This window comes from Nasonia vitripennis, chromosome 1 (assembly GCF_009193385.2).
Source record: "Nasonia vitripennis strain AsymCx chromosome 1, Nvit_psr_1.1, whole genome shotgun sequence".
In the NCBI taxonomy this organism is placed as follows: Eukaryota; Metazoa; Arthropoda; class Insecta; order Hymenoptera; family Pteromalidae; genus Nasonia; species Nasonia vitripennis.
This window is the reverse complement of record NC_045757.1, coordinates 35,993,570-36,016,788: the sequence shown is the minus strand read 5'-3', so window position 1 is coordinate 36,016,788 and position 23,219 is coordinate 35,993,570. Positions and strand designations below refer to the sequence as shown.

The 23,219-nt window shown below is 45.1% G+C and overlaps 1 protein-coding gene across 7 annotated transcripts; it reads right to left on the bottom strand.

Moving 5' to 3' along the window:
- Positions 1–1,534: 1,534 nt before the first annotated feature.
- Positions 1,535–23,011, bottom strand: LOC100679080. 7 transcript variants are annotated; one of them, XM_008217361.4, is made up of 11 exons: positions 22,115–23,011; positions 14,313–14,391; positions 10,852–11,503; positions 9,383–9,757; positions 6,534–7,316; positions 6,235–6,452; positions 5,521–5,727; positions 4,231–4,483; positions 3,441–3,567; positions 3,044–3,213; positions 1,535–2,955 (listed from the first exon to the last, which is right to left on the bottom strand). In XM_008217361.4, exons 2-11 carry the CDS (start codon positions 14,387–14,389, stop codon positions 2,707–2,709), a joined length of 3,111 nt encoding a protein of 1,036 aa, XP_008215583.1. In that variant the 5' UTR covers positions 14,390–14,391; positions 22,115–23,011; the 3' UTR covers positions 1,535–2,706. The 7 variants fall into 7 exon arrangements, with proteins under 7 accessions (XP_008215583.1, XP_032451651.1, XP_016836720.1 ...); XM_032595760.1 differs by having other exon boundaries at positions 4,243–4,483; XM_016981231.2 differs by lacking the exon at positions 22,115–23,011 and adding an exon at positions 15,804–15,825.
- Between the last annotated feature and the right edge of the window lie 208 nt (positions 23,012–23,219).

Below are 23,219 nucleotides of genomic sequence, written 5' to 3'. Positions count from 1 at the left end.
GAGAGAGAGAGAGAGAGAGAGAGAGAGAGAGGACGTATGGCTCGATATTCGAGAGGAAATATCTATAGATCTATAGATGTGCGAATAACCGTATCCTTTACTCGAGAATGATAAAGCGACAAAATTCGAGACGCGATATAGTATACACAGGGGGGTAAAAAATAGTCACGATCTCTCCGGGCCGAGCGTCGCTGGCGCGCAGTTACCGTGTTGTTCCAATTTCACATCATCGATTTTGAGGTAGCGTTGCAGCAGTCGTCGCGCCCTCGGATGCCGAAAGCTCCACACATACACACGTACACGTCCTTCCTCTCTCACTCTCTCGTGTGTTTGTGCAAACTAAAGGTGCCAATTTCGAAGCTATGCGCGTCCCGGTATGGCCACTTTTGGAGTTTAGAAAGTTTAGGGGAGAGAGATAGAGGTGCCAGCGTTGTTGGCCAAGTTTTTACCGAGTCTTTTGAACTTTTTTAATTAAAATCGAAGAAAGGCAGCCTACGGCAATTAGACGCTAATTGTAAACTCTAAAACGCTTACGCACACAACTATAATTCCTGAAAAGACGACGAGTTCGCCGTTGTATGTGCGGAAAGTTGGTCGTGCCACCGCGCGCGAGCTTTTATCAAAGAGAAGCGCATCAGGGGTAGATGGTAGCCCGTCAGGCGCAGCGGAATCGCTCGAGACACACACACACACACACATACTCGCTTATACGCGGAAGCTGGCGTGCGTTTTCCGACCTGAATTCCTATATATACACCCAACGAAGAGTTACGTGTATATAGCCTGCAGAGGTAGCGCGCAGCAACGGAATTTCCCCGCTATATTCGCGTCATGCACAGAAGCTTTCCCCATATACACACTATGCTACCGCTGCTACTCTATCGTCTATCGCGAACTAAATACAGGGATGCCGTTGTTGTAGGCTCATCGCTGCGTGAATCGCAGCTTTTCCACTGGTTGCTCGATGAATAGGCCGTGTAGGGGTCGGCGGGGATGTTATAGTATATATACTCGAGAGTCATATGCTCGAGCTCGAGCTTTTCGAGGGGGTGTGTAAGGATGATGAATGGCAGCTTTTTGCCGCGATGATTCGCTGTGGAGGGGAGGAATTATTTTTTGGAATAACTGTTTGGCCCAGCTAGCCGCCGGGCCTGGCCCAGCGCTGGGCAGCGCTAGGCCTCATAAAATAGAGCCGCTCATGCTATAACTGCATGATTCTACTGTTACTTCACCGAAGGTCGGCGAAGGAATGACTGCGAAGGCTTTGCCAGCTGGCTATATACAGTCTGAGGCGATGATTTACTAGTGGATTATTTCCTTGGTGTATTGCGTAAGTCGCCACCTGGCGGTGATTCCGTGTACTTACTGCGCGCACGCGGGCTTTTATTACATATATAGACGTCAGAGATAGATATAGGTATATTATAGGCGAATGATTTTAAAATAATAATTTATGAATTAATTTTTTTTTTCTGATTCGTAAAAAAGATGATTTTAGGATCGTGAAACTTGAATGAATTCAATGCAATGCAGCAACTTTTAAATGGTATTCTTATTTATGTACAAATAATACATATAACTTTAAAAACATACTTATACAATACAACTTGTATAAAATATAACGATAGGTAAACAGAATATATGCATTCATATATTATCACAAATTTTGATTCAACTCTGTACTTACAAATCAATCTGAGATTTTAGATACATACGATATAATTATTATATACGTATAAAAAAGACGTATAATGTGTATATAGATAAATTGTACGATTCCGAAGGCATTGTATTTCCTCCATTGACGCGAGAATGAACAAAGTATCGTATGACGAAAATACTCAGTGTTACGTTTGATATATTCGTAGGTAGGTACGCGTGGACTTCGTTGTTAAGCTTACATAGCTACGTATTTGATATTGCTCCGTATTAGGATTAAAAGTGTCTTTTCTAAAGACCAGAAATATGCTTATCTAACACTAAGATTTGAAAGACCAGTTTTTCTTACTACATATATTATAGAACGTTATTCTGGTGGAATAAGCTTTCGAATTTTCGCCTAAGTATAAATAGTCGTGTTTTGATTGTGCTTTCAACGTATTTACAGAATTTTCCTTCGAATTTACATACGCATCAGCGTTTTCTATCGCGCTAATGTCATATAAGTACAAGCCCAAGACGCATCGTCGCCGTCGCAGCTCTCGCAGCTCTTCGCGGTTAGTCGCTAACAATAATAAACAATTTTTTTTTCAACGTGTAAACCTTCCTTAACTCCGATAATTCATTTAAAATAGAATCAAACTTAACAGAAACTTAATAGACAAACTCTATAAACGTAACTCTGGTTGTGTACAAATTGTATCGCAATCGAAGAAAAAAACAATTACGCGTATATAAATAAAATCAGTTTTTTCATCTTCGCAATTACTCTCGCAGCTCTGTCGAATAAAAAAAAATACGCGCGCGCGCGCGAACTTAGAAAAGGCGTAAAAAATAAAGAAAACAACGTCGCGGTTGTACATAGTGCTTAACGATTAGACCCTAAATAAATGCATACAATTCAACGCTCATCGTCTCCTCTAAAAAAAAAAAATCTTCTCGATTACAAAATCTCGTTTTTACACACTCACACCACGTCCGCGCTCAATATACTCTATTTACAAAATATTACAAAAGTCCTTGGCGTCACGACCCACACTGTTATGGCTAACACTTCCCGTTGAAGACTCTCTTGATCATCTCCTTGCGGTCGGCTGCCACGAGGGCCAGGACAGTCTTGCCCTGCCGGTTCGGCTGATTCGAATGTGCGCCGGCTAATTTCAGGAGTTTGCAGATGTGGGCTTGTCGCTCGATGGTCGTGCGCTCGTTTATGGCGCCTGCCAGGTGCAACGGAGTGTTGCCCGTGTAGTTCTCCACGGCCACTGATTGCGCGCCTTGTTTGTGATTCGTCAGCGTCTGTGATGAGGAAATGAAAGATTCGGTCGTTTGAGTGAAAGTTTTTCATTGAATAACACAATTGCGAGAAGTGGGAAGATAATCTTACCGCGACAAGGGCGGGATCGCAGGTGAGCGCGACGGCCATGTGCAGCGCGGTATCGCCGCATTTGCCCTCCTTTATCATCGGGTCCACGCCGTTCTCCAGCAGCAGTCTTGTCGTGGCCAACGCCATGTGGTACACGTGCGTTTCCACCGCTACGTGCAGGGCTGTTCTACCTATAAACATCGTTTCGTAAAAAAATCGATTATCACTTTGCTAAAATTTATTTGCAGTCGATTCTGCTGATATTTGCATTGACCGTTCGCAGACTCAAACTACACAATTTTTGGACAGTTAATCGTATTCAGATCCATAAACAAGATATTCGACAACAGCGACTGCAATTCTCAGGTAAAAGTCTCTCTCATTCCTTATAGTCTGTATAAGGCGCGCGCCGACTTACCGTCATAATTGCGTCTGGAAAGATCGAAGACCGGCTTCCCCTCGGCAGTTTTGAGTGAAAGTAATTCGGCGAGAACGTCACCGTGACTGTCACCTTTGGCTGCCAGCAAGTGCACCAGTGTGTCTCCCTGAAAACGAAATAAATACTTATGAGCCATACTAATGCCTGTGGAGTTACACTGTTTTTCACTCAGGACTCTTTATACGCACGCAGGAATCCCCTGGAAAATGCGACCGATGAATTATTGAAGCGTCGCAATTAACAGCGGTCACGTGACACGTATTATATGATACTGTTCCAATTAATTATACGGAGAAGAAGAGACAAAAAATCGCTCATAGTTGGGATTTTCCAACGTCCGCTATCAGAAAGGCTCACAATGTCAAATCGACGCGTTCGACGGTTTCGCGATAAGGAGAGACGCTGTCGCATCGCGCGGACTTTTCCGGTACTGGAATTAGCACTTTTTATCAAGGTTCGTACAAATTTGCAGCTCTGCACATGGCGATTCTCGGAAGAGCTCGCTTGAAATATACTCGACTCTTATTTGCCGTGTGGAAAAGCGATTATCTCGCCGGCGAGAGTATAGATTATCAAGATTCTTAATTATGCAACTATCGCGTGTACTTTCCAGTTTTGTAATTGTAACGATTTGTTTATGCAGATAGGCCGCCTATCTCGACGATTATACGCATTAAGCGCGAATCACGTGCGCTAACTTCTATCTACGAGAAAATCTTATTGCACGCTTAGAAAACATCGCTTCTGTGAAAAATTATCTTCAACTCACGTTTTCACCAACCTTGTTTCGATAGGTTCTATTCGCGATGTCGATGTTCTTCTGTAGAAATGCTGCCGCAAGGTATCCGACGACGTAAGGCTTGTGCCTGCAGTTCATGGCAGCGACATAAAGGGCGTCTTCGCCTCGATTGTTGAGCATCGTCAGGGCGCCGTCTATCGTCCCGAGACGCTCCACCAGAGGTACCAGGTAGGCCAGCTTCTTATCGAGCTCCATTGGGTTGCCCACGAGACACATGAGCATCCTGAAAGAAGAGATGGTATTACGATTAAATTGATTAATATAGTATCTTGTTATAGAATAAGTGGGTCGCAATTTGGAAAATCCAAGGCGTCGAGCGAGTAATTTTCAGCAAAAAGACGAGAAAAGTGTAACTCGTCCCGAGGGAAATTCTTTTGATATCTCGCGGAGCCTCCCACTCCGCTTTACGAAAGGGCATTGCAAATTTCTCGGCTCAAAGGCGACTCTCTACTCGGCTTTAATCAAAAGCAGTATTTAAAGCTCCCTCTCCATGCTCATCTCGGCAATAAAAATTGTGTCAATGCGTGAATTCATTATAGACGTAACACTACGTACAGTTTCGCGTCAAACGTCGTTAACGAAATCACTCGCTCTCAGAAAAGAGATTACCGGTAAGCGTCCCTCATATAATTGTCGATAATATGCATTTTTTATGCACATCTGCGCATTATGCGTATATAAGTTCGTGCACCTCATCGTCACGCGGCGTTTCGACAGCAACGAATACGAGGAATATCGAACGAATTCGATCACCGTCGGCCCAAGAAAAACAACTTTAAAAACGTAAGAGAACGTTACGACGAGGAACTTGGTATTATATGCATATTAATTCTTAAAAACCGTCGTTATACGCACGTAGGGACACGAGCAACGGGTCGGCTCGGAATAACCTTTGGTGTGTCTGCAAACGTATACGATTGTTTTCGGCGTCGGGCAAGTGAATGTGGCATGCAAATTTCTAAAATTTCAGTTTATCACTATTCAACGACACCCTGGCGACTCTTCTTTTTTCCTCGTTCGACTAATTGGGTAATCAATCAGCCCGATAAAAGCCACGAATATTACGAAAAAATCTGGCCGACGAGTTCCGTCAATATACAGCACGCGGGAAGCAAATATTGAACGAGCAATTTCCCAAAGACGCGCCCCTCGCGCGCCGGAAAATGAAGCGCCAATCGATCGCTCGCCTGTTTACACTCGAGAGCTAAAGAGGACAAGAGGCAACAGTAGTGTCTGTATGTGTATACGTAAAAGACTCACGTGTCACCGTCGGTGTCGGCGTGAGTGAGCTCCTGCATCGGCGTCTTCAGAAGTTTCGTCATCGCCCTCTGGACAGCTTCGGGAGTCGTGTTTTCCTTCAGCCTCTCGCTCGCCCGTGTCTTCGGCAGGTTTAAGGAGGGCCACGGGGCTATGCGCGCCTCCACCAGACAACCCCCGCTGTGAGTTCTGCTCACGCTGTGATTCGAGCTGTCGGAGAGAAATGGCTTTTCTTCAGACTTTTCCTCTCTCATACCGACGAGTTTCGTATAGCCGTGGACGGCGGTTATTTCGTTGCGTGATCGCTCTGATAATTGGCCGATAACGCCGTATCGATTGGGTAACACAATTATATTTTACGCGTAAAAAATAAACATTGGAAAACTAGTTTATCCAGAGGCATTGAAATAAAAGACACGTGTCAAAGTCATCGCATCGCATCTTCTTTTATTAACGCATAATTGCAATAGAAAGCCCGAAGAAACTGGGTTAGCAGTATAGACGATTATCTAAAGCTATATGTTTTGTATTTACAAATACCGATCGATTACGCAACTCCGCGAGCTTCTAGAACGTTCCGAAGGCTGGAATCGCGATAGCAAAAACGAACTTTGTCATTTACGTATACGCGCCAGCGCGATGAATAACATGCACGCGCGCGCGCGCAGATACAGTTTATCGGGTATTATTCAATTTCTAATTTTACACGATACTCACCTCTTCGATCGTTGACAATTGTAAGACGTGACCGTTTCCGGGATCTGGAACTCGCTGAAGCTACTTCCGACGCCGTTGGAACTGCTCATCATGGGACTCGTCTCCGTGTAGCCCTTCCACGAGTTCCTCCTCGCGTCCACGCTCGTCGACGGGTACTGTATGTTTTCCACACTTCCCAGCGTGCTGTTCATTTGGACGCACTGCTGTTGTTGGTACAGCTGGAAAAACGATGAAACCGTGAATCTCTGGTATCGAACACTCTTAGACACCTTGATCGAGCTGATTTTCGAGTCTCTCACCGTCTGCTGTTGCGGCCTGGGCGAGGTGCTGGCACTTCCCAAGAAGTTGCTCTTGGCCTGCTGCTGGTCCGTTTGCAAGCAGCTGTTCTCGCAGCCCTTCCAGGGCTCGCTGCTGCTGCTGCTACTGCTGTAGCCGGAGGTGGTGGAAGTCGACCTGGCGTCAGCCTGCCACCTCTTCTCCTGGCCTCCCAGGGTTTGCTCACCGCCGACGAACTTCAGCAACGTCTTTGTGAGATCGTCGTGCGGGTCGTGGTTCTCCATGTAGGTCGGCGAGGGATTAGGAGGCGTTATCTGGAGGTTACTCGTCAGCGTGAAGGTTTTGCTGCTACAACTCGGCGAAGTTGGATAGTTGTTGACGCTACAACTCGGAGAAGTTGGATAGTTGTTGACGCTACAACTCGGAGAAGTCGGGTAGTTGTTGTCTCGGGTAGTCGGCGAGGTGGTGTAGTTATTCGTGCTGCAACCGGGAGTCGTGGTTCCGCAGTTCGGGACGACCTGCATGTCGCAGGACTGGGCCTCTTTGTTCTGCTCGCAATCGCTGCGGATGAGCTCCTCGACGAGCTGCAGTTGCAACTCACGACTGTCGTTGACGATCGTGTCCGAGGACTCGAAGCTGGTGTGGTAGACCGGCAATTGGGAGATCATGTGGTTGCCCAGTTGTTCCTCCAGTTGCTGCTCCAGAGGATTCTGGTAGTTCGCCGGGCTCGGGGTCTCGCAGTAGGACTGAGACGACGAGGACGACGACGAGGGTCTCTGGAGGTAGCGGAAGTTCTGCGGCGAAACCTGCGGCAAAGAATGTTGATGGCTCTCGTTAGGATCCATTGTTAGACCGACGATTAACGCGGTGATGTGCGGAAGCTGAATGCGCGGATTCTCGATTGAAACAATCTGTTGATGTCGGTGTGCCATTATTTACGGCTTATTTACAGCTATAACGAAATATTTTTATTTTGCACCTATACATACGCACTACCTATTCAAAGTCTTATACCAGACAGCTCGGTCGGGCCGATAAAAGATACATCGTCGCTGATTCAGTCGCGCACTGATACTCCGATCCACTAAGCACCAGAAACCGAGCTCCAGCACCTCGGGCGGCGCAAAAACACTGAAGCAACAAGTGTACATCCGCATCCACGGAACCGCCGTGCGGGTGAAATAGGAAAGGAAACGGAAGCGCCACTAAGTTAGGATACACATCGGTCTCGGAAAGTCCAGTGTTTCAAGCTTGGTTATATGCGCTATCTGAAAAGTGCGTGCGACAAAGGAGCGAAGGAGAGAAGCAATGGCTCGCGGTAGGAATCCCATTGCGGTTTTGTTGTATGCGTTTCCCGGAAATTGGCGAGCACAGTCACTGACGCGTCGAGAAAGAGTGTGGTGTCCAGACGAATCGAATCGACTCGTTAACTCGCGATTCTTTGTGCTTGCGACAGATCGTGAACGTCACTTTATGTTTGCCGTTGGGCTTCGAGAGAAGAATGGAACTGACGAGGTTTGCTCGTGAATGTGGCTTCTTTGATGTGCAGAATGCTCGGGATGTGGCAACGGCTATTTGTTGATATTGCGATAATGTTTCCGCAAGAGTTGACGAGTCTGAAAGAAATCTTTGCGGACTCTGGTGAGGCTTCGTCAAATATTTATATGCGAGAAGATAGGATTGTTCACTTTTATTATCGGGGCGTAGATCACTGTAACATAGTTCTGAAATTTGCAAGCCCCTGCATTTGCATATATTTACTTAAAATATATCTTTTTTTTAATAAACGTAAAAAAATTGAATGTAGACTGCATGCTTCACGCCATAGGCCTGCTTGTGTCGAAAAGGATACTCAAATTATTCAGCTCGAACTCATGAAAATTTAACAAGATTTTTGTGCATGCATTAGCCGGTATCTGGTGATCCTTAATTTGTGAATCCACGTTCTTCCCGATTATAATTACGATAAAAATAGCTTTTTTCAGATCACTTATATAGCTGCTAAAAGCTCAGCGTTGAAGCGTCAATTTGTTTTAAAATCGAAACTTGCTACAAACATTTCCACTAACTAGAGACTCAAGCTATAACTTGACAAAAAAAGTGAACATTGACCGGTTGTAAAGATTAGTCGTTCTGCATGAAACAGTGATTGGCTGCAATTTTACTGCGAGTCATAAAAATCACGTACAAAGCTGTATTCTGTTCTTCGAAAATCTTGCAAAGGCTAGAGTATATTCTTCAAATAATGCTTATAACATTGGAAATCATCGGAGGCATTTATCGTAATCTACGATCGGTAACGCGTCCGTTTTCGGAAAAGCGTATCGCTACATGAAGTAGCGGCAGCGTTTGCGAACTCGCGTCTACCCGTTGACATCTGTATGTTTGTAATTGCGCTTTTTACTACCTGCTTCAAGATAAACTACCCATAAATAAGCGGCTGTCTTGCAGCTCTTTACTTTATTAGATTCTAGCTATATACTTAAGTAATAAGTAGGTATCAACGCTCTACAGCGTAATAATGAATAAACTGTTACTTTACTTCAAAAGGCTGTAATTTATGCGTCGCGTCGCATCGGATGACATCGGTTCTATAGATATGTAAACAAATTCAAGCGGCGATTCTCCCGGGGATCTGAAATTCATTACCGACAATTATCATCCTCTATTCCAGCGACTCGATCGTAAATTTCGACTCACACTTGAATAATAAAAAAGTCTCTTCACACTCGAATCGACTACATTACCTTCCGGATGGTAATATACAAAAAAAAAAAAAAATTGACCCGGTCTCGTGATGCGGAAACCGGTTGGTACCACACCTCGTGTAAAGTCCTCCAGTCACAAAGGCGTATCTTAGCATGATTCTCACCTGAGGCGACTCCATGCAGGGACTGCCCAAAACGTTCAGGAAGGAGATTCCGTTGCATCCGTTGTTCGAACCGGGCGACTGGGCTCGACTGGACGAGCGACTGTCGGGTCTCGAAGCCGAGGTCGTGCAGTTGTTGTAACTGCTGGCCGGCGAGTCTGGCCAGTTGTCCGAGGCACACGCCATGGACGAAGAGGCCACGCTGGCGCCGCTGTTGTACTCCGGTGTCCTGGACGCCTGGGCTGGCTGGAAACCACCGCGGGAGAGAATCTCCAGCAGGGACGTCTCCGAGTCGCAGACCGTGATCGAGGGCACGAAACAGGACGAGCCGTTGCTGCGCTGGCCTCCTGGTGACCACTGCTGCTGCTGTTGCGGTGGCTGGTGACCGAGAACGAGCTTTTATTAGAATTATGAAATTGGAATTTCCCGCGCAAAGCTCGACGTACCCACGCGTGCCGCGAAGCTTGTGCAATTGTAATATTATCAGAATAATCGGTATTCCCGGATGAAGTTAACGATAAAAGAATTACGCCGATCTGACATGATCGGGCTCGAGGCACTTTTTCGCATAAAACACTCGTTTCGATCATCTCGCGCGTTTACGCTATCTACGCTTTCCGCAGTTTATGGAGGATGTATCTCGGTCTCCCGTGAGTTATTAGTGTATTTATTGCGGTCACTGGACTGACGCAGACAATGCTCTTATCGAACCGCAAATGCGGGCACTTTTCCCTGCGCGAAATCTTTTTAAAAATTTTTACGAACCATGTTTAACCTTCGGGGAGTTCTATTTTTATACCTCCCTATCTCTCTCCCTATCTCGTATAAATAAGCTCGTTAAACTTTCGCGGAAGGTGGCGCCACTGTGGGAACAATTCAACGCTCACCTATGCTCATCCAGATGCGTTTTAATAATCCACGGTGTTTACTCGGAGGGATTAATGGAACGGGAGAAAAGAGAAAAAACCGACTGTTTAAATTCTTGTCGAACGCGTCTAAATATAGACACGGCAGTTTTAAAAGCGGGTTTACATCCTCGATCCGCAGGCTCGTACTCTCGAAGGATGAGACGGCTTACGCACGAACCGATCGCGTAACGACGATTAAAATATTTCAATCCTATGCAGAGGCTCGAGGATCGATCGGGTGCGTAGTTTTTCCTCGTGTAGCTAGGAAAGTGCGAAATCTCGCGCCGCATCTGTAGGATAACGCGGCGTAATACGGGTTTCATGCCGTCATCGGCCGCCTCTACTACGTCAGCCAGGCTTTACACCGATGCACATCGCGGTCTTATCGTCGGCTCTCTCGCGACAAAAGCAGGTTTATTTTTGCCGCGCTAAAAAAGAATCCCGAATCGTTCTCCTTTCTTAAACGCGCGTGTGCGTAGGTATAATATGGTATACCGGTCCTCATCCGGTTTCCTTGAGCGATAAGAAAACACGCGTATACCCGAAAGCGACGGCTTTACTCACCGAGTAGCTGGACGAAGTTCCGCCAAAGTCCGAGTGGACGGGAGAGAGAGAATTGCTGGCGGATCGGGCCTGACTCATCGAGTCCGAGAGCTTGTCCAGGCAGAAGTCGATCTTCTCCCTGTACTCGCGATCGGTAAGGATGGCTTTGGCGCTGGTATCGTAGTCGGTCGAATTCTCGCTCGGCTGGTTCACGCCGGAACTCGGCCAGCTGTGGACCGACGAGTCGACGTAGGGTCTGGCCCTGTTAAGCGGGTGGAGTTGGGGTCTCACGGGCCCGCGTTCGATGAGACCCTCGTCGTCCTCGTCCTCGTCATCCTCGTCGTCGGTCGACAAGGGCACCCTCTTGTACTCGACACTCGGGTATTCCTCGTCGAAGGACTGGGAGTCGTCGTTGACGATGTTGTCGCCCTTGACGATCTTGATGCCCTGGACGCTATCGATCAGGTCGTCCAGGTTGCGGTTCTCGGGACTGGAGGAGTAGGAGCTCGAGGGCGAGCTGTCGAGGCTCGAGGCCATGTTGACGGCTTGGCTCGGGCTACGCTTCTCGACTAGGTAGTGATCCAGAGGCTGGAGCAACGTCGACTTGGGCAAGTCCACCTTCTCTGCCATGCGGATCTTGGCCATGATCGAGACTGCTGCACTGGCTAATGCGCTGCAATGCGAATGGACGGACGATTATAATGTGCGTCATGTCATACGTTACTGTGCGTTTAAGCATTTTCACGACAGGTGTAAGTATTCAATTGCCGCGGCGCTAATCATGACTGCGCGAGCATTAGCAAGTTGTAATTGATTTCGTCATTTTACCTCGTATAATAGCCGATACACGCGGCAACTACACGCGCGAAGCTTTTTCGCGCTTTTGCTATTTACGATCGTGTTATTGATAGGGAATATCTGGCAAAACAACATCGGAATAGCCTATGCACTTCCTCATGATTATTGTAATTCCTTTAATTGTACATTTGTATGCAACAATTTCCAAGCTACGCCGATAACTGGTTACAACCAGCCGCTGCGATACTCCTTTCGTATAATGCGAGTTATAAAACTATTCGTCATATTTTTGCGCTGGTGATACGTTCGCGGGAAAAACTGCGCGATTTTGAACTGAATATCAACGACAACCCGCGTGAGATAAATAAAGATTTCTACGACTCGGTTGGTAATTAGCCAATGGCTTTTAGCGAGCCGCACACGGTAATATCTCAAATTGAAGTTCTTTTACGCGGCTCGGCACTGCGTACAAAACATTCCTGCACACGTCGTCGACGTATCCGTCGCAATCATAAAAATGCATCGCGCATCGCAATGTCAGTAAAAAACGCCTAAATACACCTCCCCGCGTCATTAACTCCCGGCAATAATTTTGTCTTTACGTCGTTTTCAATTTTTTCTCTCCCTTCCGAACCGACTTTTATCGAAACCGCGGCGCCGATTATCGAAGCTCATCAGTCCGGAATTCAAAGGAAGCCGCGATAAAAAAGCAAACGCAACAAAGTTATCGCAAGAGACAAGTGAAATTGATGCCTCGGGGAAAATCAGTGGGAGAGCTTGCATCGGGGAGAAGAAAAACGCATTACCGACTTTCGGCCTCGTTATCGCTCGATTAGCCGCGCTAAATACGTAAACAGAAGCGAGAGCATACCTGCGTGTATAGTGTGTTGCAACGAGTGGGTACTTATAATCATCGAGACTATCCTGTGCATTACCGAAGCTAGACCGGCTCAGTCATTGACGTCAATAGCAAAAACCGTTGAAGAGCCGAACGATTGCGAGGCTCGTGTGCGTCCATACGAGAACGCGCGGGGAATGGTAATTTTGAGAAAGACCGAGGAATTCTAGCTAGTCTAGGAAACACGTGCAGTAACTGCACATTACTTAATCAATCAGCCGTGGCTTGCTTGCGTGCGAACGAGCGGTGATGAAGCGTGTGGAAGAACGAATTTTCTCGGATTATTATAGTAGCTACAGATTGAGTTCCGAGATTGCAACCGAGTGATTTTTTTTTTTTCAGTGGCGCTTATCGCGATTTTTATTCGCGCTTATTTTCCTGTCGCGGTGAGTCGCTCTGTTGACACGTTATATTAAAATTTTGTCACACTATTACCGCAGAACTCGGTGACCTTAAAATTGCGCCAGTGAACCCAGCGAGGAGATTCGAAATTATGAACGCGCGTCGAACACGCTGTCGCGTGTGAATTGATCGACACTACTAGCGTCAATTTTAAACTAATTTGTGTTTATATAAGGAAAACGATCGTCGCCACTTCCAGAAACTCCGAGCCAGGGGAATCCCAGCATCTAATCCGTTACCAGAATATCACAGAAACCTTCCCCTGCGTACGAGTATCTACGAGATTCTGAATACTCGGCTATTGCTCCGAATTTTTAACCACCGCAACCGAGATAGTGCAATTCTTCTTAATCTCTGCACGTTGATTTCGCAACAGTGGGAATTCTCGATTTTAACGAAGACCATGCATGTAAGTGCAACGCTCATATATATTATACGCCGATAGTGGCGCGCGACGAATTTGTTTCCCGGGAAGGAAAGTTCGCGGCGTTTACCATAAAGTTATTATAACCAAATCTATATAGCCTCTTTTTCCTCCTATATGCAGATCGCGGACAATTGAACTTCGTTGCGCGCATATGTTTATTCTCACGATGGCGCGATATTTTTATTATGATGATTATGTGAAATATTAATTCGATTCGACGCTGAGGCTCTGGCGGATAACGCGAATTTGAATTACAAAAAAGGCTATTTATATATGGTGCCGCCAGAGGGGACGTCGACCCACTTTGAGGAATTTTAATAGTTCACTCACGACGAGGAATGTCGAAAGTGTGCAGTTTCGTCTATGAGTTTATCTCGGCGATTATTTCGGCCATTTTATTTATATAGTGTGATTTCATGAATTAGCCATTGATGATACACCTTGTCCGGTGTAATACGCGAGCTGGCCTTGGAATATAGAGTCGTTTGTCAATCATCTCGTTATACGCGGAGGCTAGTTCATATTGAAAAATCCGGTTCCAAGGTAGCTTTTATGAGAGAATCATCGACCAAACACACACAGATGTATGGAGAGATTCTTGACGCTGAGGTGTGCAAAACATTTACTTTGCATTTATTGGCTTATTTTTTCATGAAAATATTAATAAAAATATGTTATGACTTTATTCAAGTTTCTGAAACATGTGCTCGAGACTTGAACGTGAAGCAGGAATGTCTACCATTTTCATAAAAAAATAATCCAAGCTAGTGTATTAAAGCGTCGGAGGAATAAACACGGGCTGTGAAAATAAACTTACATTACACCCACGTATATAATAGAAGCCAAAAGAAAACCGTTGTTTTCTCTCAAAAAGATCAACGCCCCAGATGCGTGTAACAGGGCCGTATAAATTAAAGAGCTTATATTATTATTCTAGTGTTTATTTTATCCTCTCACCTATTTTGCCGGCAGGTCGTATTCAGCAGTGTTCCACTAACGTCCAATATTCGCGCCACCTCCACTGACTCGCACATTTCTGAAAATATACACGTAGCCGAGCATTAGACATCTCCTCGGGCGCAGCATCGCATCGTCGATTAATTATAAGCTGCAACGCCGCGCGTAATTCTCTCGCAGAAAAATTAAAAATTCAAGCACGTGTTTTTTTTTTTTTTGTCTCGAACAACACATACGAGTTACGCGATAATGTCTGCCTTTGATACGACGTATTCAAAGCTGGGCAAACATAATACACATCGCCGCGACAAACAAGTTTTGATTCCAGCCGAGAGATAAAGATCTGCTGTATACGTGCAAAAATAAGAAAAAGTCGAGAAATTATAGCCGATTATCGAAAAATCGTCGCTGGGAAAAACAATTCCTTTCTCTCGTCTTCCAAACTTTGAGAAGTGGACTTGTAAACTTTCGTCGCGGTTTACTTTGCATGCGATCTCTCTCTCTCTCTCTCTCTCTCTCTCTCTCTCTCTCTCTCTCTCTCTCTCTCTCTCTCGGTTGTTTTGAATGGCGACGGCGACGACGCCGTCTTTTTATCATAATATTGTTTTGCTCGAGAGAATCCGCACAGGACGTTTCGCACAAAGAGAGAATAGAACGACGAGTTGACGCCGATGCAGCAGGCTCTGTATAACTTTCGAAGCATAATGCGGCCCGCGGCGAGAGAGTCGCGCATGAATTGTAAATAAATTTTGCCTACTGCCGTAAGCCTTCATCTGTGAGGCTGATCTGTTTCTTCTCCGTGCATTCACCGAAGCTTATAACCTTTTTCTTTTAACAGAAATATAGTTGAGGAGCTTAGTGCGCGTGCGCGTATCGGAGATAACGGGCGAATTATCTTTACGCGTTTTTGTTCTCATATACATATACTAAAATAAAGCTTGAGATAAAGAAAATATTTAATTAATCGCACGGATCATAGCCGAGTAAGTATGTGTACTTTATCAACCGCGTTTTCGAAATTTCGACGTTCCAAACGGTTCCCGCTCGTTTTAAATTTGAATTCTCGCTCACCGCGTTTATCGGTATACGCTTATTTATTTTCTCAGCGAGAGCCCCTCTCAGTGTGCGGGAAATAAGAAATACAAATTGATTGTGTGCTTAGTCATTGCCACAGGCCGGTGCTTTTTTTGACCTTATTAAAATACGATTAATCGCGTATCGCGGCTTTTTGGAGCGGCTCCGTCGTCGAGCGCAACATCTGTGAAAATATACAAATTTTTCTGTGGGCATGATCTTTGACAAAAAAAAAAAAAAAAAACATTGTTTACAGTGCAATATTGTTTAATCGTTTCGCGTCTCTTTCTCTCTCGTGTCGAAATTTCCATACAGAAAGCCGCGAAGCCGGAACAACAAAATTTCAAAGTCGCTGTAAACAGATGCCGACGCGCGTGGTAGCTAAACTACTGCATGTGGATGGTATATAGATTGTACCGGTTATAAAAATAAATCGATGTCTCCGTGTGTCCGACAAAGTTCGCCCGTCCGAGCGAACCGATCAACATAATTCCGTGGACGTGTGTATATACCGATCTCTTTGTGTACAGTGATTTTGAAAATCTGAAATTTCGGCTCACACACACGACGCCGAGCACAATATGTACGTTATTGACTCAAGTGTTTTAAGGTCGCGACACTTTTTCATACAGCTCTAGCTCGCTTTTGATAAGCATTATCACTCAGACGGAATCTCGCGAATTACAATACAAGGTCCGCATCGAAAAATTCGCACTCGCGCAAAACTAGTCCACGAAGAAAACAAGATCCCTCACTGTGAATCCTCAATTACCAAAGAGACAAGATCCAGTAGTCCTCATCAACACAGATTATCAATTTACACTCCAAGTCCACAGAGTCGGCGCACAAACGCTTCTCGTCATGAACGACGACACTCGAGAAATCGGCGACAGTCCGTGGACCATCCGCGAGAAAAAGGAGCGAATTTAAAAGAATCTCCCTCTCTCTTTTAGGATAGAGAAAAATCCGAGAACGATCGAGAGACAGAGGGAGAAAGAGCTGCGCGCGCGCGATCGATCGACGGCCTTCTCGCGACTGATGCCGTCTACTGCTGATTGTGAATTCGACGCTCCGGAGAGACAGAGAGAGAGAAAGAGAGGGAGTAAGAGACAGCCAGCGAGCGATAGACATATAGGAGAGCCGCGCGCGTATATGCATGTATAATGAAGAGACGTACGAGAGTCTCGAGTGTATATACGTATGCGTGTGTGTATTTATATTAATTGTGAACCGGTAAAACTTGTTTCTATCGTCTACGTGCGTAATCTCTCAAGCTCCCTCGCTCTCTCTCTCTCTCTCTCTCTCTCTCTCTCTCTCTCTCTCTCTCTCTCTCTCTCTCTGTCTTTGTCGATTTTTGAAGTTTCTCTCGCCTTATTTACAATTACGCGCGTAAGCTTGCATTTTTTCTTCTTCGCTCTCTTCTTTTTGCGCTGAAGCGATTCCCGTTCCGAGAGAAACTTGATTAGCGCTTTCGCGACAGAAGCGCGGGACTTAAGTAGGTTTTTAAGGGAGGGCAATTTTTTTTTCAAAGCGTTGCATCGGAATTTTATTAGGCCCGTTTCGAGAGCTCAACGCTGGAGAAATGGAAATAACCTGTCGGCGATCTTTGCGTGTTTTTGAGATTACCGCCGCGATATCTCTCTTTATCGGCGCTGCTAATAACTTTATGAAATGATTTATTATTTCAACGCCGGCTCGATATCGCTCTCTCCGTGTGTGATGTGTTTTTCGAGCTATTTATAGTTGGATAATACGTGCCAGTGTACGTTATGTAGCTTCGGTATTGAAGACCCGATACGTAATCGATTTCGCTATTATACAAATGACGCCGCCAATTAGGAACTCTAAAAAACGTTTTTTTTTTATTCTACAGCATAAAAATATCGGATTCGCGAGGAACGAGCTCCGAGAGATTTCCGACGCGTTGACTATGGCACTCGTGCATAGAGCCGTTCATTAGCATATATGGATATCACTGCCGCACATCGAGCATGTACCGCTATAAAATATGAAATATTCCTTTATAACGAACATCCAGCGGCTGATTTGTCGTCAGATTGGTGCATGCGAGTATCTACTATTGTTCGATTTTTCAGATCACTTTTGACTTGCGCGGGCCGTTATGTAAAGCCGAGTGTCAAAATGTCAACGCTTCAACACAAGAGGCTCCCGTTCCCACCGTCGCAAATTCTCGGTGCATTTTTAGCACTGACATTTAAACAAAAGAGCGAGGGGGACGACCTTAAGAAAAATTCTCGTTTGTGTTTATGCAGCTTCTATGTTTTACTTTACAATATAGGTGCAAGTGTACATATATACAGGGTCAATGTTACGCGTCGGCGAAAATCCACCAACTCGTCGTATTTACTGCAAAATTCGCCCTGACAGCAGAAGTGGCGCAGTCGATCAAGTTCTTACTTAATATTCGCGCGCGTGCATAAAAAAGTCAATGCCACCGGGAGTCTCGTACACACGCCGACGGCTTTTTTTTTTGCTTCTATATTGCCGTCTCTCTACGCGACTGACGTGGAGTTAGCGAACGAAATTCGCGAAGTGTCTTGTTTGCGAATTTCACTCGAAATCGAAAGACAGAATCTCTTCGATCGGTGTCTGTTGAAAACTACTCTATTTTAACGGCGACTTTATAATGCGTCCTTTATTCAAATTATCGACGGCTATTTATATCCGCATTTAAATTTACCGTGTGTTCGAAATTCCGGCTCACGCCTCTCTTCTTTCTGATTCTTATTTGACTTGGCTCTCCCAGAGGCCGTATACTTGTACATTCGAGTGCGTTTCCGTATTGGGACACAATTAAACCTTTTTGCTGTGTTGGACCGCCTGGAAAAGTGACGACTCAAAAAACCAGTTTGGACCTGTTTCTTTCACGACTCTGGTGATAATTTTTTATACGAGTAAAGAATAACTACTACTTATACCGCGAACAAATTTTTTACTCAATTTTCATGCAATAACAATATTCCCACTTCATACTGGTCGTCGCTGTTACATAATGTGTGTATATGCAAATAAGACACTGTTTCGCGAAAAATTAATTCGAATCCATCGATGATTACCCTAAACTTTTCCTGTATTATCAGATCATTATTTGCTATTCTTTCCCATTAGAGCTACGATTCCGACCTGGAGGACAAGAGCAAACACATAGTTGCAATATATCCAGCGATTCTCGTCTCTCGAGCAAGCACACGAGATTTCGGAGTTCGTTATCAGCTGTACTCCCACGTGTATCAAATATGCTTATCAGTATCTACATGTTCTTGAACTTTTGGATTCCAGATCAGGATGCGACGTCTGGTGAAACGTCAGCTATTCAGTTCTCGTTTGAAGATTTTTTGCGCAGTTGCTCTCGCGAGCGTTGAAGAAAATCGGTTCGAGAATCGAGGATCGGTATGTAATTATCGATCGCAATTCATCGCACTGCGCAGTACAACGAAGTTAATTTATCATCAAACTCCAGGTAATCTTAGTGCACACGCAGCTGCATTGCAGACATTCTTGTCGAATTTTCAGATCAAAATATTTTGATACCAGCCCGTTATAAACGAGTTCGTACGAAAATTTCAAACCATTTACTCGTTTATTCGTAATACGGAGACGCAAAGAGAGAGAAAGAGAGACAGCTATTCGCCAAGAATCTTGGCATCCGGATATTTTCGTTAGCTCATGTAACACTCAAGTTCTCTCTGCGCTCACTCCAAATTGACCATTGTAACTCAGTCAAGACGTATCAATCTTTTTCCCTGCACACGTACACACACACACGCGACTGCTGCTGCTGCTGCGCTTCCAACTCCTTCCAAATTCTCTGTTTACTCTGTTCGTCTCTCTCTCTCTCTCTCTCTCTCTCTCTCTCTCTCTCTCTCTCTCTCTCTCTCTCTCTCTCTCTCTCTCTCTCTCTCTCTCTCTCTTAATGTGTCTGTGGATTCTTCCGACAGATATACACGCGCTTCTCGCCGACGCGAATCGAGCTCTCTGAGGCGTGAAAGACCGACGGCTAATTTTAGAGGCCGCTATACACCGATGCAAGCTTAGCTATAGAGAGACAGCCGCAACAATTATACACAGAGAGACACGGAAAAAGGCGCGACGCGACGTCTTGTATTCGCTGGAAGCTTGTACGGCGGGAGTTTCAATTTCGGGAGAACGATTAGTTCGCGAGAGAGAGAGAGAGAGAGAGAGAGAGAGAGAGAGAGAGAGAGAGAGAGACGAAAGAAATCTACGTTATTTATACACGAGGGAATGTCTCGCGCGAGCGGGATGAATGAAAGTTTTTATTGGGAGGAGAGGAAATTCTTCTGTTGTGGTTGGGATATGAGACGGGAGGATTATTTTTAGCACAGGCGATTTTTATTTAGAGTCAAGGGGCGAAAACCGAGGAGTGACGGAAGTGCGGAAAAATATGGATAGCGGAATTCTTCCGAATCATCAATTAGAAGCAGTTCGAAGTATAATTCTTCGTAGCGCATGCTGATTTTTACGCGGCATCCGCCGGCGACAAAGATCGAAGCCGCGCGCAGAGAGATATTTCGATATCGGCGATTAAATAAACGCCCGTATCTTTTGTCATTGATACGCGAGAGGGGACGAAAGGTTAATCGACTGCTTTTTTTGATAGCTCCGGCTGTGTTATTTCATGAATGGAACAGAAGCGATGCTTACCGTCGCTCTCATTCACAAGCCGGAGAAGAATGAAGTTTGACATTGCGCCGAACCTACCCTGGTAGAAAATTAACGAGTATCAAATTTGAATGTAACAAAATAAAGCAAAATGTTGCTAATATTTTAGTGATGCGTGTCTATTATACCAACACTGTATTATTTTTAAATTGTTTTTTCCTTTTTTTCTTGCATTAAAATGTTTGCATGTTGTATTACAAATATTTTGATTTTTCACGATTGCAAGATATTTTTCTACAATTTCTGGATCGTAACAATCATTTGAAAAATTCAAGCAAATGTTCTGTTTTATTTTGAGTTAATGTGTATATCTATGCATTTATAATGTTTAAACTCTGATTTATTTAAATTGTTAACCACAACTTAGCTAAGTGGCCCAAAACTTAGCTTATTAACTGTTAACGTTTGTACCAGGGTACTTTCGTGTATTATCAAAGTTGTAAAACTTGAAACCCTTTATTTTTAACTGGATTTAGAACAACGCACTGTTCAGTCCCTTATACTGGCGTAAAGTTTTTCTAAATTACAAAAAACACTGTGAACCAGACTTGACAAGCGTTACGGCTCTTTATCCGAACAATTCAAAACCAAACGAGAGACAAGGCGCAGAGCAAATGAATCTTTACGTAACCTCGTAGCTTATATCGCTCAGTAGTTTTACTGTCCTATTTTGCAATCATATAGAGCATCGCCTAAGAGCACAACGATCCTGCAAACAGATCACCTTATCTCGCTCGTTAGCCGTCGTAATTAATTGCCAAAAAAACAACCGAACGCTATAACACAATGTTTTCCGCGCGGCCGAAAAAAATCTCGCCGTTTTTCCTGCACGCACATATTCGGCTAATATGCTCAGATAAGTAGATTTATCGTGTAGCCACACGCACACGCATCGCGAAACTTGTGACTCGTGAAAATTAATTGCTTCGACCGTCAAGGCGTTATATCAGCCGCGCGCGCGCGCGCGCGGCGAATAATGAAGAGCGCATGGTACACACAGAAAAAAACGTGTATAAGTACTCGGTGGGCTTTTTTTATCAGTTACATACACCCGCAGTGCCACGGTCATGCGATTCGTTGCCGGCTTATGGACAAACATTGACTTAACAGTTTTTTTTTTTACCTTCCCGCGTGGGCGAGACACATGTACCCGAAAACGCTAACCACGATCGTCGACGCGATAATATGACGAGAGACGAGACGAGGAGCATCTAATTCGTCAGAGATAAATGAGTGGCGGTGATTATACCGGCGAGAATAGAATGCGTAACCTCTTTTTCGAGATGGCTACGCGTCGTATAATTGTTTACCTAATAAAATATGAAGCTGTCCGCTAAATTTAGTTTAGTTTTTTAAAGTTGACGTTACCTTAGCTCGCAAAAGTATCGCGGGGGAGAGCACTAATTCATCGATATCTTAAATAAGCAGTATACGCCAGTTGGTCGTTCGAGTACATTGTTATTATTTCTGACTCGCGCTGGAAAAATTAAATAAAATAAATAAGCACCGATAAGGTACACGCACGGCGCGCATTAAAAATAATCGACGAGCGTTTCACGAAAGTGTATCTCTCCTTCCAAGGCTTCTGCATCTTTCGCGTGTATGAAAATTGAAACCTTGGGGCGTATAATCGGAGAGAAAGTTCCAGCGCCGCGCGTGGATGCATCGAAAATTCGAATATTTGGCATAACGCGCGATCCTTTATTATAGCGAGATACCCACGTGCCGCATCCTCGATTTGACCTACATATTTACCAAACAGAATTGACATTTATCGCGGTTATACAACGCTAAGCAACATGTGTCACGATGAATTATTTTTTTTTCATTCGCGCACGCAGGTACACCACCGCATTTTTAAGCATATACGTACGGACGATACGGTCGGTCTGTTATCGAGACGCGCAGCGTGTCGGATAGATATACCTACCTCTAAAAACTTGTTTATACGTCGCGAGCTGACGCGCGCGTCATCGTTGTCTAATCGCTCTTATGTCGGTAAAGTGTGTGTATTGAGATGTTCTCACCTTCAGAATCCGCTGATTGCAGTCTGCAGATGCAGCGCTCGAGCCAATCCACGCGACATCGAGTACAGCTGGAGAGAAGAAGACGAGGAGAAAAAACAGCAGAAGTACACGGCACGTGTGCGCTCGAATTGTCGCTCGCACACACAATAATACAGAGATCTGTACGTGTACGCTATGACACTGTCACACGGAGTCACACGAACCTGTACGACCTGTCTCAGCAACACACTCACTTCTTATCAAGCGCCTTTGCAAATTGCCATCACGACCCGCGCGCGCACACGCCGGTCTATCAGTCTGGAGCGCGGTGCGCATGCGCAGTAGATCCCCCCACCAGCGTACCGAAGAGCGCGACTCTTGAACTCGTTCCTCTCCTTCGTCCCTCTCTATCTCTCTCCCGCTCTCTCTTGCTCTCTATCTCCGTCTTTCAACAGTTACGTGCGCGCAATATGAACGTGCTGTGTACAGGTCAGGCTGCAGAAAAAGGAGAAGCCGCACACTGTATTCACTACGTATGTTGTCACACAAGGTGCAGCCACCGGTCTTTCCAACACAGCACCAAATTGGAAAACTCGCACTTATTTGGTCGTCGATCGCGCACTAATCAGCACTGCGTGAGCCCGACGATCGATGATTTTAGCTGGTCGTCCGCCGCGTACTGAGAGAGAGAGAGAGAGAGAGAGAGAGAGAGATCGCTATCTCGGCCGATAATGCGCCGTCGATCCGAGCGCTTATTTCGCGCACGCGCGTGTGTGGGTGAGCGCGCGTCACTGACAGCTGTTCTCGCAGTACAGCATGTACACAAGAAGGATCAAGTCGGTCACTGGTGTATATAGCTATGTATAGATGCGTCGTGAAGTGTGCGCCGATCGCGACGACGGCGCGGCCAGTACTAAAGCGCGCCACAGCCGATCGCAGCCTCGAAGGCCTGCTACTCGGCACATATCGTGTTGGTGCGAGCGTACGTGTATCACTATATATATATATATATATATATATATATATATATATATATATATATATATATATATATATATATATACACAAACACGTTCATACGGGCCGCCGATTGGAGTGTGGAAAGCTGCCTGCGCGTGCGAGAGAG

What these genes read in the sequence shown, in the direction of transcription:
- LOC100679080 (XM_016981229.3), bottom strand. Translation starts at nt 16,186, where the DNA reads ATGAGGACTACTGGATCTTGTCTCTTTG. An exon ending in GAACTTCGTCCAGCTACTCG is followed by an intron (nt 9,758 to 10,851) that starts GTGAGTAAAGCC and finishes CTCGGTCACCAG; the next exon opens with CCACCGCAACAGCAGCAGCA. An exon ending in TTCCAGACGCAATTATGACG is followed by an intron (nt 3,214 to 3,440) that starts GTAAGTCGGCGC and finishes CGATGTTTATAG; the next exon opens with GTAGAACAGCCCTGCACGTA.